The sequence below is a fragment of the Camelina sativa genome, chromosome 19, assembly GCF_000633955.1.
Source record: "Camelina sativa cultivar DH55 chromosome 19, Cs, whole genome shotgun sequence".
Classification (NCBI taxonomy): Eukaryota; Viridiplantae; Streptophyta; class Magnoliopsida; order Brassicales; family Brassicaceae; genus Camelina; species Camelina sativa.
Window position 1 is genome coordinate 15,292,648 of NC_025703.1, and position 18,592 is coordinate 15,311,239.

At 35.2% G+C, this 18,592-nt stretch overlaps 1 protein-coding gene across 1 annotated transcript; it reads left to right on the top strand.

Annotated features, from left to right (window-relative positions):
• Window positions 11,805–14,253, top strand: LOC104766423 (RPM1-interacting protein 4-like). Its single transcript, XM_010490314.2, has 4 exons — window positions 11,805–12,021; window positions 12,719–13,123; window positions 13,693–13,878; window positions 13,980–14,253. Exons 1-4 carry the CDS (start codon window positions 12,016–12,018, stop codon window positions 14,007–14,009), a joined length of 627 nt encoding a protein of 208 aa, XP_010488616.1. The 5' UTR covers window positions 11,805–12,015; the 3' UTR covers window positions 14,010–14,253.

The window sequence follows — 18,592 nt, forward strand, 5'->3', positions numbered from 1 at the left end:
CGAGGGATTTGCGTTGGAATTGCGAGGGAATTCTAGCACTCCCTCGCAAAATGGTCGTTAATCCCTCGCATATTGCGAGGGAATAACGACTAAAAACAGTAGCGAGGGATTTGAGACTGACTTGCAAGGGATAGTTGGCTTGCTCTCGCAAAAACATCGTTAATCCCTCGCAAATTCTATACCCTAAACACTAAATGCTTGAACCCTAAGCTTTTACACATTGCAATGGATTTTTGTGTATCAATGTGGATGTACATCTTCTATTGATATGTTTGGAATGGAAATTTCGCAAATATTGTTGTTGCACCACAACTTGATAATCAACTAACATGATGATGTACTAAACCCTAAAGTAGAAGAGGTGAATTATAAGAATTCAAAGTGTCTGATATTGGAGAAGATTCTAATGATGATAATGTAATTTCTAATAGTTTAGAAAATAAATCCGAATGAGCAAAATTGTATATTTTCATGTTTTTTTTTTATAAAACATATTTATAGTTTTGCGATGGATTTGCGTTGTACTTGCGAGGAAATCCTCGCAAATCCCTCGCAAAATGGTCGTTGATCCCTAGCAATACTCAATACCCTAAATATTATTTGCGAGGGATTTGCGAGGCATACCCTAAACACTTAAACATTGCGATGGATTTGCGAGTATTCCTAGTAAATGCCTCGCAAATTCGTAAAACCTATAACCAAACTTTGCGAGGGATTTGCGATGAGTCCTAGCTACTCCCTCACAAAATCGTAAACCCTAGACACGCAAAAGTTGCGAGGGAAATATGAGTGTTCCTAGCTAATCCCTCGCAATTTTAAACATTGCGAGGGATTTGCGAGTAGTCCTTGTTAATCCCTCGCAAAATTGTAAACTCTAGACACTCAAAGGTTGTGAGGGAATTACGAGGAATCCTAGCAAATCCCTCGCAATTTAAATTTATTGCGACTGATTTGCAAGGCAGCCTAGGTAATCCCTCGCAAATATTGCTAGGGCTTTGCGACGCTTTAAAAAGTTTTTATATACAAGACCAATTGTGGTTTGAGCTTGCTCAAACCCAAAACACTCGTCGTCAAACCCTAAACGCTAATTCTCTTTCTCTTTCGATCGAACCCTAATCCTTTTCCGATCTTCTTCTTCCGATCTTCTTCTTCCCATCTTCTTCTTCCGGTGTTCTTCTTCCAACCTCGTCCTCTCTGGTGTTCTTCTTCCGACCTCGTCCTCTCCGGTGTTCTTCTTCCGACCTCGTCCTCTCCGTTAACCTCTCTAGATCTGAAAGGTAAATCTTCTCGCATATGATTTCTTCTTCTCTACTTTTGATTTGATTTTATTTCGATTTCGTTCTTGTTTTACTTAGTTTGTTTCGATTTCATTTTGCTTTCGATCTTTCCTTTCGTTTTGATTTAGATGTCCATTTTATTTGTTTCTAGATGTTTGGCGGGAACGATTACACAAGATTCCTGTCGGATCAAGGTTTAGCCACTCCCACTACTTCAAATCCCTCTCCCACTGCTTCTAATCGTCGCCGTCCAACCTCTGGTGCCTCCAGTTCTCACAACCCAAACTCCGGTTCTCAGAATAGCCGCCGTCCAACCTCGCAGCACCTGCCTGTCATGCCTCCATATAATACGCCTTCACCATCTCCCGTGCATGGTGGCTCTGCGGCGGATCCTGAAATTCCTGCGTCTCAACCCGCGCTTTCCTCGTCTACAGTCATGTCCCAACGTCTCAACAACCTGACTTTGGAGGAGTTACTCGATAGTCCTGGTCGATCTAGTTTAACTAAACTAGATCCGCGCCGACCTCCAGGAACTCTGTGGTAAGAAATTTCTTTTAAGTTTTTAATTTGATAATATAATTACAAAGTTGTGTTTGCATGGATTCTGAAAGTTGAATTTATTTTGAAGGTTTGAGCAAGACTCATGTGTTGCGGCTACTGTTCGAAGCATCTTTGAAAGAGATTTCAAAGAGCCCCATGCGAATTGGACACAGACGCCAACTAAAGTGGTAGACCGTTGGTATGAAACGTTTGCGGTAAGTGAAATCTCTTTGTTTGCTATTTTACAATATGTTTTTTTGCCTTAATTAAATATAGACTAATCCTTTCTTTTGTTGGAAGAAAATTTACAATTGGGACCGTTGCATAAACGATAGAGTGAGGAAAGAGTTTGAAGACAAGTTGAAGGACAGGATGTATGATCAAGTGTCAAGGTGGAAGTTAAAGTGGAAGCTTAAAGGCGATGAGGTNTTTAACTAAACTAGATCCGCGCCGACCTCCAGGAACTCTGTGGTAAGAAATGTCTTTTAAGTTTTTCATTTGATAATATAATTACAAAGTTGTGTTTGCATGGATTCTGAAAGTTGAATTTATTTTGAAGGTTTGAGCAAGACTCATGTGTTGCGGCTACTGTTCGAAGCATCTTTGAAAGAGATTTCAAAGAGCCCCATGCGAATTGGACACAGACGCCAACTAAAGTGGTAGACCGTTGGTATGAAACGTTTGCGGTAAGTGAAATCTCTTTGTTTGCTATTTTACAATATGTTTTTTTGCCTTAATTAAATATAGACTAATCCTTTCTTTTGTTGGAAGAAAATTTACAATTGGGACCGTTGCATAAACGATAGAGTGAGGAAAGAGTTTGAAGACAAGTTGAAGGACAGGATGTATGATCAAGTGTCAAGGTGGAAGTTAAAGTGGAAGCTTAAAGGCGATGAGGCAAAGCCACGGTGGATTGATCCTCAAGTATGGGAGGGTCTTGTTCGGTATTGGCTTGATCCAAAATCAGAAATCAAGAGCATCAACAGTCGGAATGCTCGCTATCATGATCCGGATGGCACTGGAATATACAAGCACCATTCAGGCCAAACTTCGTTTAAAGCCCATGCTCGAAAGCATGTAAGTTCCTTAAGTTTTTTTTCTTAAGATTATGCCTTCAGACACTCTTTTATTTGTTAACTAATCAACCTCTTTTTTGTTTCTTTGAAGTCTGAGATCACTGGGGAGTTAACTCCGGATTTCCTACGAATCTTAGAAGACACTCATCGAAAACCAGATGGCTCATTTACGGATGGCAAGTCCGAGTCCGTGTTCAATGAGGTGTCGTCCAAGATTCAAGAGTTAGAATCTGAGCTTTGCACAGGGGAGAATGGAGAGAGTTCTGCTTCTGGTGGGGTGCCCATTCATATCAAAAACAAAATTTACACTGAGGTAAGATAAACGTTCTTAGTTCTTTTTAAAAAAAATACTCAATGGTTGAACTGTGTGGTTAAGTTAGTTTTTAGTGCTTCTGGTGTGTTCAGTTGCCAATCGTATATTGCTATCGATTGTCTTGTTAATGATTTTGTGATATCTTAGGATTGTTTTGTATATGATAACTTAGGATTGTTTTGTATGTGATAACTTAGGATTGTTTTGTATGTGATAACATGCGATTGTTTAGTTTGTGATAACTTCCTTGTTTAGTTTGTGATAACTTGGGATTGTTTAGTTTGTGATAACTTGCAATTGTTTAGTATGTGATCCATTGTTTTCTTTTGTATGTTTGTAACTTGTCGTTTGTTGTTTTGTTTTTAGGTTGCTCCGAAGAAGAAAAACAGAATTTTTGGGGTTGGTTCTCTGCAGTTTGAAGCGTCCTCTACCAGTAGCTGTCCGCAACCTCTGTCTCCAGCTAATGATCCGGTTATCTTGGCTCAGAAGCTTGCTGCCGCTGAGGAATGCATTCAAACCCAGGCGACTCAAATCCAAACCCAGGCGAGTCAAATCCATGAAAGTAGTCAAAGAATGCATAGCTATGATGCATACTTTGACTATCTCGCGGAAAAGGATCCTGAGTTTGCTGCCAAGTTTCGATACCCGACCAACCAACAAGGGAGCAACCCAGAAGGCACCAACCAGGAAGGCACCAACCCAGAGGGCAACACAGGTGAAACGGGAACAGCTGGTAGCCAAACTAGGACCAGAAACGTGACCTCTCTCTCTCAATCCTTTTAAGAACTCTTCTCACTTTGTTCTGATATCCTCGTGAGGGAGAAAACTTAAACATGACTTTTGTTTTGTAATATTTATGTTTTATTCTATTTTGAATTTTCTATTCTGTTCTTTTTATTATTATTATTTTTTAACATCTAAAACATTATTCACAAAAAAAAAATCAAACATAAAAATGTAAAATTGGTAAAAGAAAAATTAATTAAAAATGAAGAATAGTGATGTCAGCTTATTTGCGAGACGCGATTTGTGAAGAATAGTTGTGTCTCGCAAATTCCTTACGACTGTTGATTTGCGAGGGAATTGCGATGGATTCTTCCATCGCAAATCGACTGTTTTCTTGTAGTGCACACACGTATGTACTTGGTATAAGCCGTGGAGCGTGGTCACGACTCACGAGATTGAGAGTCGGAATGCATCTAATGATCTAATCCCATGCCATGCATCAGTCTTACGTCTCCCTACATCATTATCACAGTTTCAATTGTGTGTTCGTTCATAGCTGATTATTACGAGAAAGACATCAAATTTAAAACTCACATATATTACCATTGACTAACCTTATATTTTTGATACCCATCACATACACAATATATATCTCCGGTAAGTGCGTCACCTCGTAGACTGATAGTGAACAAAACCCTAAACCTAGAAAATATGGTCTATGTCTCTTTCTAGCTCCATGGAGTCTTGTCGTCTTGAGGTAGACCTGAAATTCATCAATCAATATGACACAAAGATCCAAAATTGGATTTGTGTTGCCTAGAGGATTACACGATGACATGTGTGATCTCGATCTAAGAGGAAATTAATGGAAGGGGTCGAGATGCACGTTAACTGACATTTGTTTGGTGGTGGATAACACGATAACATGTGTGGTCTCTATAACTACCCAAAATTTGGCTGGTGGGTAAACTGTAGAAGAAACATTTGATTTTGACCAAAAGAGATTTAAAAATTCATCCTATGGCAAACATATGAAATTTACCCTTCGTAAAAAGAGCGAATTGGTTAAGAAAGAGCAATAAACCAAAAGGGATAAACCAAAAGGGTAATAAATTAATAATAATGTGTTGAGAAACCCATTCTCCTTGTCACATTCAACAGCCGAAACCTAAATTTATGCTAAATTAAGAAAGGTTAAGAAACATTTCCAAAAATGAAGATGTTTTCAGAATTCAGAAATAATCTTAATGCGTTTGGATTAATATTTCTTTTTTCTATCTATAAGTATTCTTTCTCCTGGTTGGTTGGTTTATAAACTAATTTTTCATTGAAATTCTTCGCATAATCGCATATATATGTTGTATGTAAATGAACGAAGTTGGGAACAGAACAAAAAAAAATGCAAAATATATTAGTAAAAGATCATCATTATAATATAGAATGATGTAATCGTGTTTCACTTCATAAATTGTTTAGCGGAAGCTCTGTGATTAGTGGTTTAATTTATCAATTGTTTTTTGGTCACCGATGGTATATCACTATTTTCACGTGTAATTTGCTAATTTTTACTAAAATCACAGCGTTCATCCTATTTTTTCACTTTACAAAATAAAAAATGCTTCTGATATATGTGATGCACATGTAAAAATATAAATAACCAAAATTAACAAAAAAAGTAATTGGTCTAGATTATTTTTGAGCGTTTAGTAACTTTTTAGTAGACGTTTATAAATGTGACAAATCGAGAGTACCTACTATAGTTCACAGTATCATCCATTTCTTTGTATATTTTGCAGCTCCTGGTCGCAATGTGATATAAGAGCAGTTCTCGTGTTTGAAATTTGGTTTGTAGTGATGCTCGTAAAAGAGGTAGAAAAGCACAGAAGTTAATTGATAAATATGGAAAATAGCCAAATAGATAAATAAGTAGCTCTTACATTGTCAAAACATTAAAGGCTCTGATTGGTGACCACGTTTAAACGAGGCGGTTAGAAAATTTTGAACGATTGAAAAAAAAACGGTTAAAAAAAGAGCGGTTAAAGATAACGGATAGAAAAAATGGTATGGTTGAAAAGAGAGTGGTTGAGTATTTTGCTTGATTGGTAGCATTATAGCGGTTGAATAGTACATATTATATTAAATTATAAAAAAATTAAATTAATTTAATTCAATAATAAAATATAGAAGAACATATTATATTTTATAACATGAAAACTTAATAACCATTAAATTATAAAAATTGTATGCAATAATAAATTTATTTTAAAATACCTAATTTGAAATATTAATGGTTGTTGTGATGATTATCTAAAACATTTCAAACATATAATTGTAATTTAGTTCTACAATTAGGCTAATTATAAATTCTTACAAGTGAATCAGTCATTAAATTAAAATTGTGTATATATTTTTAAAGCCTAAATTAATAACAAAACATAAAAGTTTATCAGACTAATTGAAAATCCAATCAAATTTAACTTCTTCACATGTATTACTACAGACACGTTAATATTTTCTACTTTTTTAAAATTCATCATTATGAACAAATATTTGATGAAAACAAATTGTTTAATCTTCTTCGTTTGCAACCAAAGTTGCCAAACACTCATATTTTTTGGTGGTTGGTTTTCATCTTTTCAACCACTCAAAATCACTTCCAACCACTCACGTCTTCCATCGACTCCAACCGCTCATCTCAAACACCATCTCCAACCGACATGATGATTGGTTACCATTTGAACATCTCGTTTCCAAAAGAGGCGGTTGAGTGCTACCAATCAAAGCCAAAAAAAAGGAAAAAGGTTTCGAGACATTGAGCTTTTCAATAAAAGTTAAAAATAACCCTCAAGTGTTAACAAAAACCTCATGATCTAATGGTCTTACTAGCCCTGGGCATTCGGTTTGTTCGGCTAAATCGAATCGGTTTGTTCGGTTTGTTACTTATTCGGTTTTTGAGAAATCTTGCCGAATTGGACCGATAATTTATTCGGTTCGGTGTATTCGGGACTCGGGTTAATCGGATTGGTTTTCTGAGAAATATTGCATTCCGAATTCAAACCGAATCTACACTACTTCGATTATTATGCATCGAAGTAGCCAAAAAAACTGAGCCTAACAAGTGTATGTATCACATCATTACAGACCCATATGCACCCATGATTTACAAAAGAATGGACCAAAAGCCCTCAGCCTAAATAACAGTTTGATTAGAATTGAATCAATACCAACTCACTGTTTAGGAGGTAGAAGCTATTGAATCAATATCATATCAAGGCTGCATGGTGCATGCTGCTTATCCGCATCAAAAAACCACAAAAGAGAGCAGCTACCACTTTCCTATTCCCGAGTTATGTTAATGCTGCTATTCCACATCAAAAAGTACAAAAGAGCTGCTTCCTAATTATACTACTACATGTAAACATCAAAACAGAGAAACACAATAAGTAATCCAAGTTCCAACATTCAATAATTTAACTAGTATTTAGAAGATATAAATGGAAATACATAACTTATACCAAGGCAAGCAAGAGTCACTGAGTATCATTTTGTGCATTCCGAGAATCTATACAAGCAAAACATTGGTCATAACTCATAAGTAAACAGAATTGTATATAAACAAGAGTAAAAAAATTGGTTATACACTTATACTAACCAAGGGATTCAAAGAATGCAACATCCTCCAACATCTGCGTCATGGAAGCAACATCAGCTTCTGCTTTAAAAGAGCACCTGTACAATAGCAAAGAGAAATCAGAAGTAAACAAACCAATGCAATATAAATACAAATCAGAAGCACATTCAGAGTTAAAGTGGTCACCTTAGCCATTGCTGAGTGAGAATCAGTACTTCAACCATATACGGAGTTAAAGAACTCCTATATGAATCCAATACTCGGCCACTAGTACTAAACACTGATTCTGAAGCGACAGAGGAGACTTGGATAGCTAGAACATCCTTAGCCATAACAGACAAGATAGGGAACTTCTGGGTGTTACACTTCCACCATGAGAGGATATCATAAGGGAAACCCAAAGCAGTCTCCACTCTAACATCTGTTTTCTCAGTTAAGTAGATATCCAACTCACTGCAGCCATCTACTTGTCTCCTAGTGTTAATCATATTGTTGTATAAAGTCTCTACCCCCTCACAGCCATCATCATCATCATCATCAGATAAGGCAGCCATAATATTTTCTGCTTGTGATACTTCGGGTTGCTCAACCTCAAGAGGTATGCTAAGTCTGAAACTGTATTCCTCATACTGTTTTTCATCACACTTGTGACTAATTTAGTAAGCTTCCTACACTCGATTGTATCCTTACCATAAAGTTGTTCAAAGCATAGACTAGCAAACTGCATCTTATTCCTGGGATCAAAGACACTACCAACAAAAACTAGCGGATTCATATTCATTAACCCATCCCAATACTTCTCAAATTTATCTCTCATAATGTGAGCCTGCTTCCTAACCTCCTCATCACTGTTTCCACACTTAGTAATTAAATTTCTTTCAATGTTTACAATCTCCTTGTAAGAAACAGTCGAGGTCACAGTTGTGGAAGCCGAGAATGTCAAATTGCATTTGTAAAAGACCTTGAGAAACTTCACTAACCTTGCAGCCTCTTCCCAATCAGAATACATTGGTGGTCCAACACGTGGCTGCTTAGTCTTCTCATCATCTTCCAGGAAGTATTCATCGTACAACTTGTCCTCACTCAGCATCTTCTCAAAGGCTACTCTTAACTTCAAATCTGCGGTGAGCATAAGATATGTTGAATTCCACCTTGTAACCACATCGAGAGGCAAGCTGCCTCTACACACCTTTCTTGTGTCACAACTGTAGAAGATTAAAGCCAAATCAGAAGCAAACAATCCAAAGTAATATAATTAGAACCAAATGGTGAAAGACTTAAAGTGTTCACCTCAATTGAAAGGACTTCAATCTCGTAAAAGAAGATCTCACATATTTGATGGCATTCCGGATAGCAACAATGCTGTTATTTGCCATTTTCAGACCATCTCCCACAATTAGATTGAGAATGTGAGCACAACACCTCATATGCATGAATTCACCATTGCTTACTAAAGCTCCAACTTCTTTCAGCATCAACACTTCTCTAAAAACCTTCACACCCTTGTCATTCCCCTTAGCCTTATCAACCGTAACTGTGAAGACTTTCTCAACCCCCCCCAATCCTCTAAGCAATCAAGCAGCTGTCCTGCAATTGTCTCTCCTTTGTGATCTGTCACTACCTTGAAGCTAAGTATCCTTTTCTGCATTGCCCAATTCTCATCAATCCAGTGACCAGTCACAACCATGTAGTTGACAGATGTGGATTGTGAAACCCATATATCAGTGGTTAGAGAGACTCTTTGTTTCTCAACACTAAACAAGTGTTTTAGCTCTGATTTCTCTTGCAGATACCTCCCAGCAATGTCCTTAGAACAGGTCTTTCTAGAGAAAGTCTGATATAATGGAAGAATGTTGAAACAAAACCGCTTCCACCCTTCAGATTCAACAAAGGATAATGGCAACTCATTCACCACAACCAATTCATTAACTGATTGCCTAAACAGCTGAGGATCATACCTAATGACCCTCATATTCCCTTGATTATCAGTACCTAATGCTTTCTGACTCTCCCTCTCATTGAAATCCTTGTACAGTTTGCATATACGAATGTGACCCCTCATCGAACTAGTCCCTGCTAGAACCATATCACACCCTACTTCTGTCCCACAATACTTACAGAAACTATACTTATCATTCTCATTCCTCTGAATGAAGTGTCGCCATACCTCAGCCCTTTTAGGATAATTCCTCTTTGGCTTAGGTGGTAGAGCAGAGTCTGCTGTATTCCTTTTATTCCCAGCCTCAGCAGTCCCAGCAGCAGAGTCGACATTAGGGTCGTTCGGGTCTTGAGCATCCATCTGCAAACCATCACAGACGCTTAGCATTAGAGAAGTTCGAGCAAGTAAACCATCAAAAAATTTATACTCACAAGTCACAACAATCGATTAAAGCAACCCTAGTTTGTGTTTAAATCCCAAATGAAAACAATTACGACTAAATTTAGCAACCCAGAAGACGAAATTATAAGGAACTATACCAAATTTTGGAAAATAAATCGATTTGAAAAAATTAGGGTTAGGGTTTTTTTGGAAATCTGACATTAACGAGATTAGGGTACTAGAAATTAACAGAAACCCAAGGATTTAAAACGATTTCAATTTATAAGAACATAGATTGAAAGGAATAAGAGTTTACCTTCTCGATTTGGGGATTAGGGTTCACCAAATCTTTCGATTTCAGAAATTTTCCAACAAAGATCTACTTGTAAAAGACAATGAAGAATAACAGAAGAAGAGATTAAGAGAACGAGAGAAGAAATGATGATGATGAGTGACTGAGACGGAGTTTGGGTTTCTCGGAGAATCGCCTTCGTAGTCGGCTGCATAGGGTTAGAAGGTTTTCTCTCGAGGGTGAAAGACTGAAAGTGATTATTAGGGTTAATGAAACACCATTTATACCTCGGTTTAGTAAAACCGATCGGAAATGACCCCCCAAACCGTAATTCCCCGAAACCGAATCCGCAAATTAATTTTCTCGATCGGTTCTCCTCATCCTTCTATCTCGGTCCCGAAAACCGAATGTTTCGGTTTACTCGGGTCGGTTTTTTTGGGTCTGACGGAAAGCCTATGGGAAGGTCTTACATAGCGCTATGTAAGATCAAACCAAAAAAATAATTAGAAACACAAAATATTTATAAGAAAGCACACTCTTTGTTGTCTTAACTTACTATACATTCCACAATACTCTATGTGATCAATACANAAAAAAAAAAAAAAAAAAAAAAAAAAAAAAAGACAAACTCAAGTTGAGGAACTGAAAGCTGATTGAGCAATCTTTCTTGTCCCTTCGGGGACATCCGATAAAAAAAAAAAAAAGAGCAATCTTTCTTATTTTTCTTCATATCTATAATATTCCCAATAACCATGTGAAACAGTACCTGTGTGGACTAGAGGCCACGTGTGTGTAAGTGTATGGGAGCATGGAATAATTATCAACGTTGAATACTTTCCACTTATAAAATTTGTGTGTACAACGCTAAACACTGTCCAATTTGTCTACTAAATAATGTTTAGAATCCTGGTTTCTAGTGAACAACTTGTATTGATTGGTTAAATAATAGATAGTTGAGGAAAATAAATAAAGACTAGAAGATGCCACGAGTCACGAGACATATATATGTTAGTTTTTTTTCTTTTTTGTTCTTGGAAGAAAGAGCTACGTAAATTCTCAAGAGGGTCTTTCGGTGTAAAGAGAGACAAAGAAGAGGCAGCATTGACTTTGTTAACCACAAAAGTCGCCTCGAGTATTCTGTTAGTTGCATACACTGATTTTATTATTGTTGGCACTCTATCATATTGGAATATAGACGCCACAAAATGGCAATGATAAAAACAAAAACTGTATTGTGAACTGACCGTAATAAAAGTAGTTTTTTTTTTTTTTGGGTTTGCAAATATTTACATAAATGGTGATATTTCTAAAAATATTTACTCTTCTACAACTTTTATTCTTTCTTCTTAGAAAACTTGCAAAGTGGTTTGCTTCAAAATGGTTAACTTATATGTATAGTCGTAGTCGAATTGGTACCACTGACGCAAATGGTGCTCCGACCCACATACATTATTCATAACCAATCTTAGGACACAAACATTCAATACGACTTTAAGAGGAAACACTGTAACATGGACACCAAATATAGCCGCCATTAACGGTAACGGCGTTTGAGTGGTTTTTGTAAGTATCTATTTTCGTATTTTACATGAATTTTGTTTCTTAATTAATAGAGTTGGAGTGAGACAAGAGAAGAGAATTAGAGAGGAGGAGAAGGGTCAAAGACTACATAGCATCACTAGTCAACGCTTTGATAAAAAAAAAAAAAACTTCTTCTTCTTCTTCTTCTTCTTCGTCTCTTCTCCTTCTCACAATCTCTCTCTCTCTCTCTATCTCTCAAACCAAAGAAAGCTTTAGACTTCAATTCTCTAGCTACCTCTTTTCACAACCTCTCTCTCCCATGGCAGTAAGTGTTTTCTTTCTTTCCTTCTTCTTTTAGGGTCTCTCTGAGATTTTTACTTATTGTTTCGATTCTGTAAATCTCTGAATTTTTTGGGATTTGTGGAGAAAACTAAGTCTTATCTATTTGCATTTATGGTTCTTCCATTCCATGGATTGTGTGATAAATATTATTCAACTTTATGATCCTGATTTGCTTAGATAAGAACAGGGTTATATGAAAGTTACTATTTTTGTGGTAAAGTTTCTATTTTTGATTAGAAAGGTTTCAACTTTATGATTGTGCTTGAATGAAATCGATAAACCCAATTTGGCTTTGTTGTCTTTCTTATTCTGTTTTGGATTCTTAGTGATTGTGTTGTTGTTGTTGTTGCTGCTATCTTGGTTCTGTGATGATTGTTCTCTAGGGTCTATTGAAATGTTTTTGTGGAAGACATTGTTGTTGAACTGATTGAATTTGTTGTTTTGTTGCAACAAACAGCGTTTTAATGTATTCTGTTGCAATAGCGTTCTAAACCCAAACTTGGGATTTTTGTGTTTCTCATTCTGTTTTGGATTCTTAGTGAATTTGCAAAAATCATTATTGTGTTGTTGTTGTTGCTATCTTGGTTCTGTAATGATTGTTCTCTAGGGTCTTTATGTTTCTATCTCAATCAGTGGTATTGAAATGTTGACATTGTTGTTGAACTGATTGTTGCAAACAGCGTTCTAATGTACCCAAATTTGGAAACTGGGAAGCTGAGGAGAATGTTCCTTACACAGCTTACTTTGACAAAGCTCGCAAGACTAAAGCTCCTGGTGGCAAAATCACGAACCCGAATGACCCGGAGTATAACTCGGATTCACAATCTCAAGCTCCTCCTTCCAGAAACAAACCTGACCAGGTTGACACTGTTAGAAGATCGCGTGAGCATATGAGAAGCAGAGACGAGAGCGAGTTGAAGCAGTTTGGTGATGCTGGTGGTTCATCAAATGAAGCTGCTAATAAAAGACAAGGAAGGTCTTCTCAGAACAATAGTTATGAAAACAAGTCACCGTTGCATAAGAATTCATATGATAGCACTGGAAGATCTAAGCCTAAACCCGCCAACCTTAGAGCTGATGAAAGTGTAAGAATCTCTCACTTTACCACAATCTTTTGAAGGATGAGTGTCAATTCTGTCTTCTTTGAAACCGTCTGTTTGTTTGCATCACTTGTTTCAGAGAATGTTAGATTCTTGGTTCACCTTTGTCTATTTGTTTGCCTCACTTGTTTCAGAGAATGTTAGAGTCTTGGTTCAACCTTGTCTATTTGTTTACACTTGTTTCACAGAGTATTGAGTCTTAATTCAACCTTTTCTATTTGTTTGCACTTGTTTCAGAGAAGATCAGATTTTTGGTTGAACCTTGTCCATTTGTTGCATCATTTGTTTCAGAGGATGTTAGAGTCTTGGTTCAACCTTGTTTATTTGTTATTTTGTTTGCATCACTTGTTTCAGAGAATGTCATATTCTTGGTTGAACCTTGTCTATATGTTTGCATCATTTGTTTCAGAGGATGTTAGATTCTTGGTTGAACCTTGTCTATATGTTGCATCACTTGTTTCAGAGAATGTCAGGTTATTGGTTGAATCTATCTGTTTGTTGCTTCTGTGTGTTTGTGGTTCTGAATGATCTGAGTTTTTTGAACTGTTTTACAGCCTGAAAAAGTCACAGTGGTGCCAAAGTTTGGTGACTGGGACGAGAATAACCCGTCCTCAGCTGATGGATACACACACATCTTCAATAAAGTCCGCGAAGAGAGAAGTTCTGGAGCAAACGTGAGTGGATCTTCAAGAACGCCGACTCATCCAAGCTCCAATAAACCACCTTCCAACACTTCCTCAGTAAGACATCCTTTAAAAAGCTCATTTCTTCAAGTAGAATCAGTGAAAAACAACATCTTCGAATAGTTTTCTGAATTGGTTTGTCTTGTGACAATTGACAGTGTTGCTGCTTTGGCTTTGGAGGAAAATGAAAGGGAAGTGCTTCCGGAGGATTGTATATAGTGTGTGTAATCTTAATGATTCTCCTTAGATGAAATAAGGCATCAGTACCACTTGCATAAGATTTTATAGTATAGTCTTGTATGTATCTTTTGTATTTTTCCCAACTACTTTTGGTGTTTTCGTAAGACACATTCCAGTTTTGGACCTGGTTGCAGGTACATTATATTGTGGTACGGCCTGACCGATTTGATAAGAATCAGAGATATTTAGGTACCTCCAAGTTTTTTTTTTTTTTTTTTTTACTAATGTTTAAACTTTAAAGCCTCTTAACTCTGCACCAATCTAAATTAAAAATGAGGCAAGCCTGCTTTACCTAGGACACCTAACTTTTATGAACCCAACTTAATAAATATTCATACAAAACAAACATATAGAGTTAAATCAAAATTAAGAAGATTTTTTGAGCATGATGGCTCATGGTCCATCCATATGATGTGGAGATCAAAGTAGACCGGACTGACACTTTTGTCTTCCATTGGCTCTTTAGTACACACTATATTCAGGCTTGATTCTCCGGCTTTAATTATGTATTATACTGTTCAGCAGACTATGAATCTATAGAATTGGTGTTTCATGGTCTTATTTGAAGAATCAAACTGATCTTCTGAGGCTAAGATTTGAGACCTACCGGAAATATGTAATCTTAGAAAAACATACAAAATTACCATGTAAAACCTTATAAATTTCACACACAGCTTATCTTGTCATCTCCCTACCATTTATTTGTATTTTGGTTTTCAAATTATTTTTCAATATCTTATTTAATAATATTTTAATTTTGACTTTAAAAATGATATTATATTTTATGTCCCGTTTAGTATCATCTCATTATTTGTTATAATTTGCAACCATACAAAACTGGATTCATGTAAATCGTCTTTCATGCACAATACTTCACAATTTTTATAATAGTTAAAAATATATATCATAAGTTTTATTTTATGTTTTCTCCCCTAGACATAAAAATTTCCAATATAACACAACAGTATTATTAGAAGATACATTACAATTACATTGATTATCATGGCAATTATAGTTCATTTTCATCTCTTTCTTATTAATCATGACACATTTTTCAAACAATTTTTTTCAGTTTTCTATTTCATGAAATTGATCTATCCATCATAAGTAACACTTCTTTTTGTAAATTTATAAACATTTCCTCCTTTAGGTGCGTAAAACTACTACTCATTTTTTTCACTAAATGTTTAATTTGAATCAACTTGTGTATCTTCTATTTGAATTCTCTTTAAAGTCAAGACGCCAATTTTCTGGATTCAAATAAGAGATTTTTAAATTCTCCCAGTCAGTTACCTTTATTCCATGTGGAAAATATATCATATTCCTAAAAAATGACAATTTGGATGATAACAATATTTACATTACAAACTATCAAAAAGAATTATCAAGGACCAAACAAAACCATATATATATTCTTTAACCATGAAATAAACTCTTTGTTTTGGGATTACTGTGTTATAAAATTCTTTTGAGTTCTTTATGTAGATCGAATAAATATATAGTGATACTAAATGATTTTAAAATAATTAAAAAAAAAGTAGACACTTAGCAAAAATCCACAATCAAATCAAATCATTTTTTAACATTCATTATAGGGTAGAAGAGATGTTTTCAAAATATGATCAACCAAATATGAGAGAAAAATTTACTATATATATCTCTAAACTAATTAAATGAAAAATTTACTATATATATCTCTAAACTAATTTACATAATTTCAATGGCAATTGAAGTAAGCAAATGATTAATTTTGAAAAATGTTCAAAATAGACTTCTCTTTTAATAATATTAAGATTTTCACCTAGAAAGCGATTCAAAAAATAATTTACTATATGTGATTTTGAGGAAACTTGAGACAATCTGAATAAAGGAGACCATATGAAAAAGCAACGAAAATACATATTTGATGACTTTAAAATTTATTTGATTTTTAATATATTTACAATACATTAAAAATTAATAAAATTAGAAAGATACATTATACATTATTGATATTAATTATCATGGTGGTTGTAGTTCATTTTTATCTCTTTCTAGTAAAGCATGTCACATCTTTCAAACGTTTTTGCATATGCCTCTATATTCTAATAAGTCGATCTATCCATCATAGATAATTATTTTTAAAAATAACATTTTCGGCCTCTTTAATGCATTTAATATTTATGTTTAACATTTTCGTTGTGTTTTTGTTTAACATTTTCGTTGCATTTTTGTGCATTACCGGCAATAAAAAGTTTTTTTTGTTCACCCTTCATGAACAACTTCTCCATCAAGATCTTGAATATTTATTCATAAAAAAATTGTAGGTGCTTCCATGAAGTTTGTGGTGGAGGACCCATGTAATATTCTTGTATTTTTATTTTTCACTATTTTTTTTATGGAATTCAAAAAAGAATTAATTTGATATGTTTTTTTTTGTGAAAACAGTGGATACACTTGAAAAGTGGGTGACTAGTCTAACAGTAATCACATTCAGCAACCATTACAAACAGGCTATAAACAGGTTTACGAAAGTGTTTGATATTCATTTATGAAATTTTTTGATCCATAAGCTTATGAAAGTGTCTTGATATTTATTTATGGATTTTTGTTTGATCCATTCTGGAACTTTTTTTTCCTTGTAATTCATAGGAAAAAAAACATTCTTCATCTTACTTGGAAGATTCCTCCCAAGATTTTTCTATATTCTGCTTCAAAGATTCCTAAAAATTCAGTTTCATATTTGGAAAGACCATAAATCTTTCTAAAGAAAGTCTTAGGCCATATTTAGATCATCTTATCTTTTTATTTCTTATTTATAGTTTTTTTTCAGTTTTGTAAATATTTTTCAAAATTTCAGGATCTATATGATCTGTTAACTCTGTTTCCAAAAAAAAAATATATTAGTTTTACATTGTTTTTACTAATTTCTTCATTTTGAATCAACTTGTACATATGTGAGGCACATAACACCTATTGTACGTATTTTGATAATTAAAATTTGCTATTGAATTTCTAGTAAAATCAACACGCCAATTGTTGAGATTCAAATAAAGAATCTTCTTCAGCTTCTTGCAAGCTGCTACGGCTACATTTATTCCTTGTGGGAAATGTACCATATTTATGAAAAATGACCATTTGGACAGTTTTATTACCGAAGTTAGTCCACCAATATTGACGATCCATAATAAACATCGTTAAAAAGGATGGTACACATTATGCAAAAAATAATGTTTCAAAACAAATGATATGTACTTATTCATGAATCACGTTAAGCCTCTCCAAGCTTCAAGAAAAAAAAAGAGAAAAGACAAGGTACAAAGATGAAGCTCAAAAAGAGCACAAGAAGACCAAAAATCTTAGCAAAAAGGAGATTCATGATGGAGCTAGTTCGTGGGTGGCAAGCAGGTGGAAGAAGATGAAGCTTCCAGCCAAAGATCTATCAAAGGAGCCCTTTGAGCAAAAATCTAAGAACGAAGCTAGTTATTTTGTAAAGCTTCTGATGAAGTTGATCGGTTTAGGTGACAAGTAGGATCTTTAATTTTCTTTTGTTAGTACTTACCAAAAAAAATTATGTTCTGAAAATGCCGCTTGCTACATTGGGATTTGTTGAATCGATAAAAAAAACTTAGTTTATAACTATTGTGTGCTAATTTTGTTTTTTTTTACAATTTCTCTAAACAAAACTATGATTAATTTTATTGTAAAAAAGAAAACCACTATAATTAATTTTCTTGAAGCTTGAAAACACACTTCATCTTCTTTTGCAGGATAATAGGAGCCAAACATAATGCATATGTTGATATGAAAAACAACAATTTAAAGTATAAAATGATTAATTAAGATATGGGCAGGCTTTCGGTAGAAATCGGTATGAACTAAGAAAAAACGACGAACTGGATTGATATTGATGTTATTTGTAATATGTTCTTGCGAGGTTACAAGTATTTCTTCTTCTCGAGTCTAGCTCTGTATCTTTTACACGTCTTTCACAGTATTTAAATTGCTCAATGTTGTGCCCGAATCCCGAGTTTTACTCCATTGATCTCTCCTCGTCCAGCCCCGATCTCCCGTGATTCTCTCGACTGCTTGGCTTTGCCGCTCCTTCTTTATCTCTCGAAAAGGTTCTGGACTCGTCGATAACCCGGCCTTAAGGCCCATTAAACCCATTACTTTGACGGGCCGGCTATTGGCCTAAGACCAGCGAAACCCAACTCCAACACTATACAATCTTTTACATATCATAATAATGACATGAAAATGAAAAGTATAAAACAAAACTTATACATATCCCCTGGTCTAGGAACAACTAAAATTGCTAATACAGTCGCAAACCGAAGAAATGTGTTTGTATTGGCCCAAACTCGAGGTTTGAACACGTACAAAAAAGCCCATTACTAGTCGTAGTGTCAGTCAAACTAATCAGTGACCGTCGATTTATTAAAGCAAGTTGAACAAAAAGGCACAGTCCAGATTCACATCATCTCCTGGGCTGCGCTACATAGGATTCTTTCCTCTCTTTTTTCTTCCCTCATTTTTAGGTTCAGCGCCA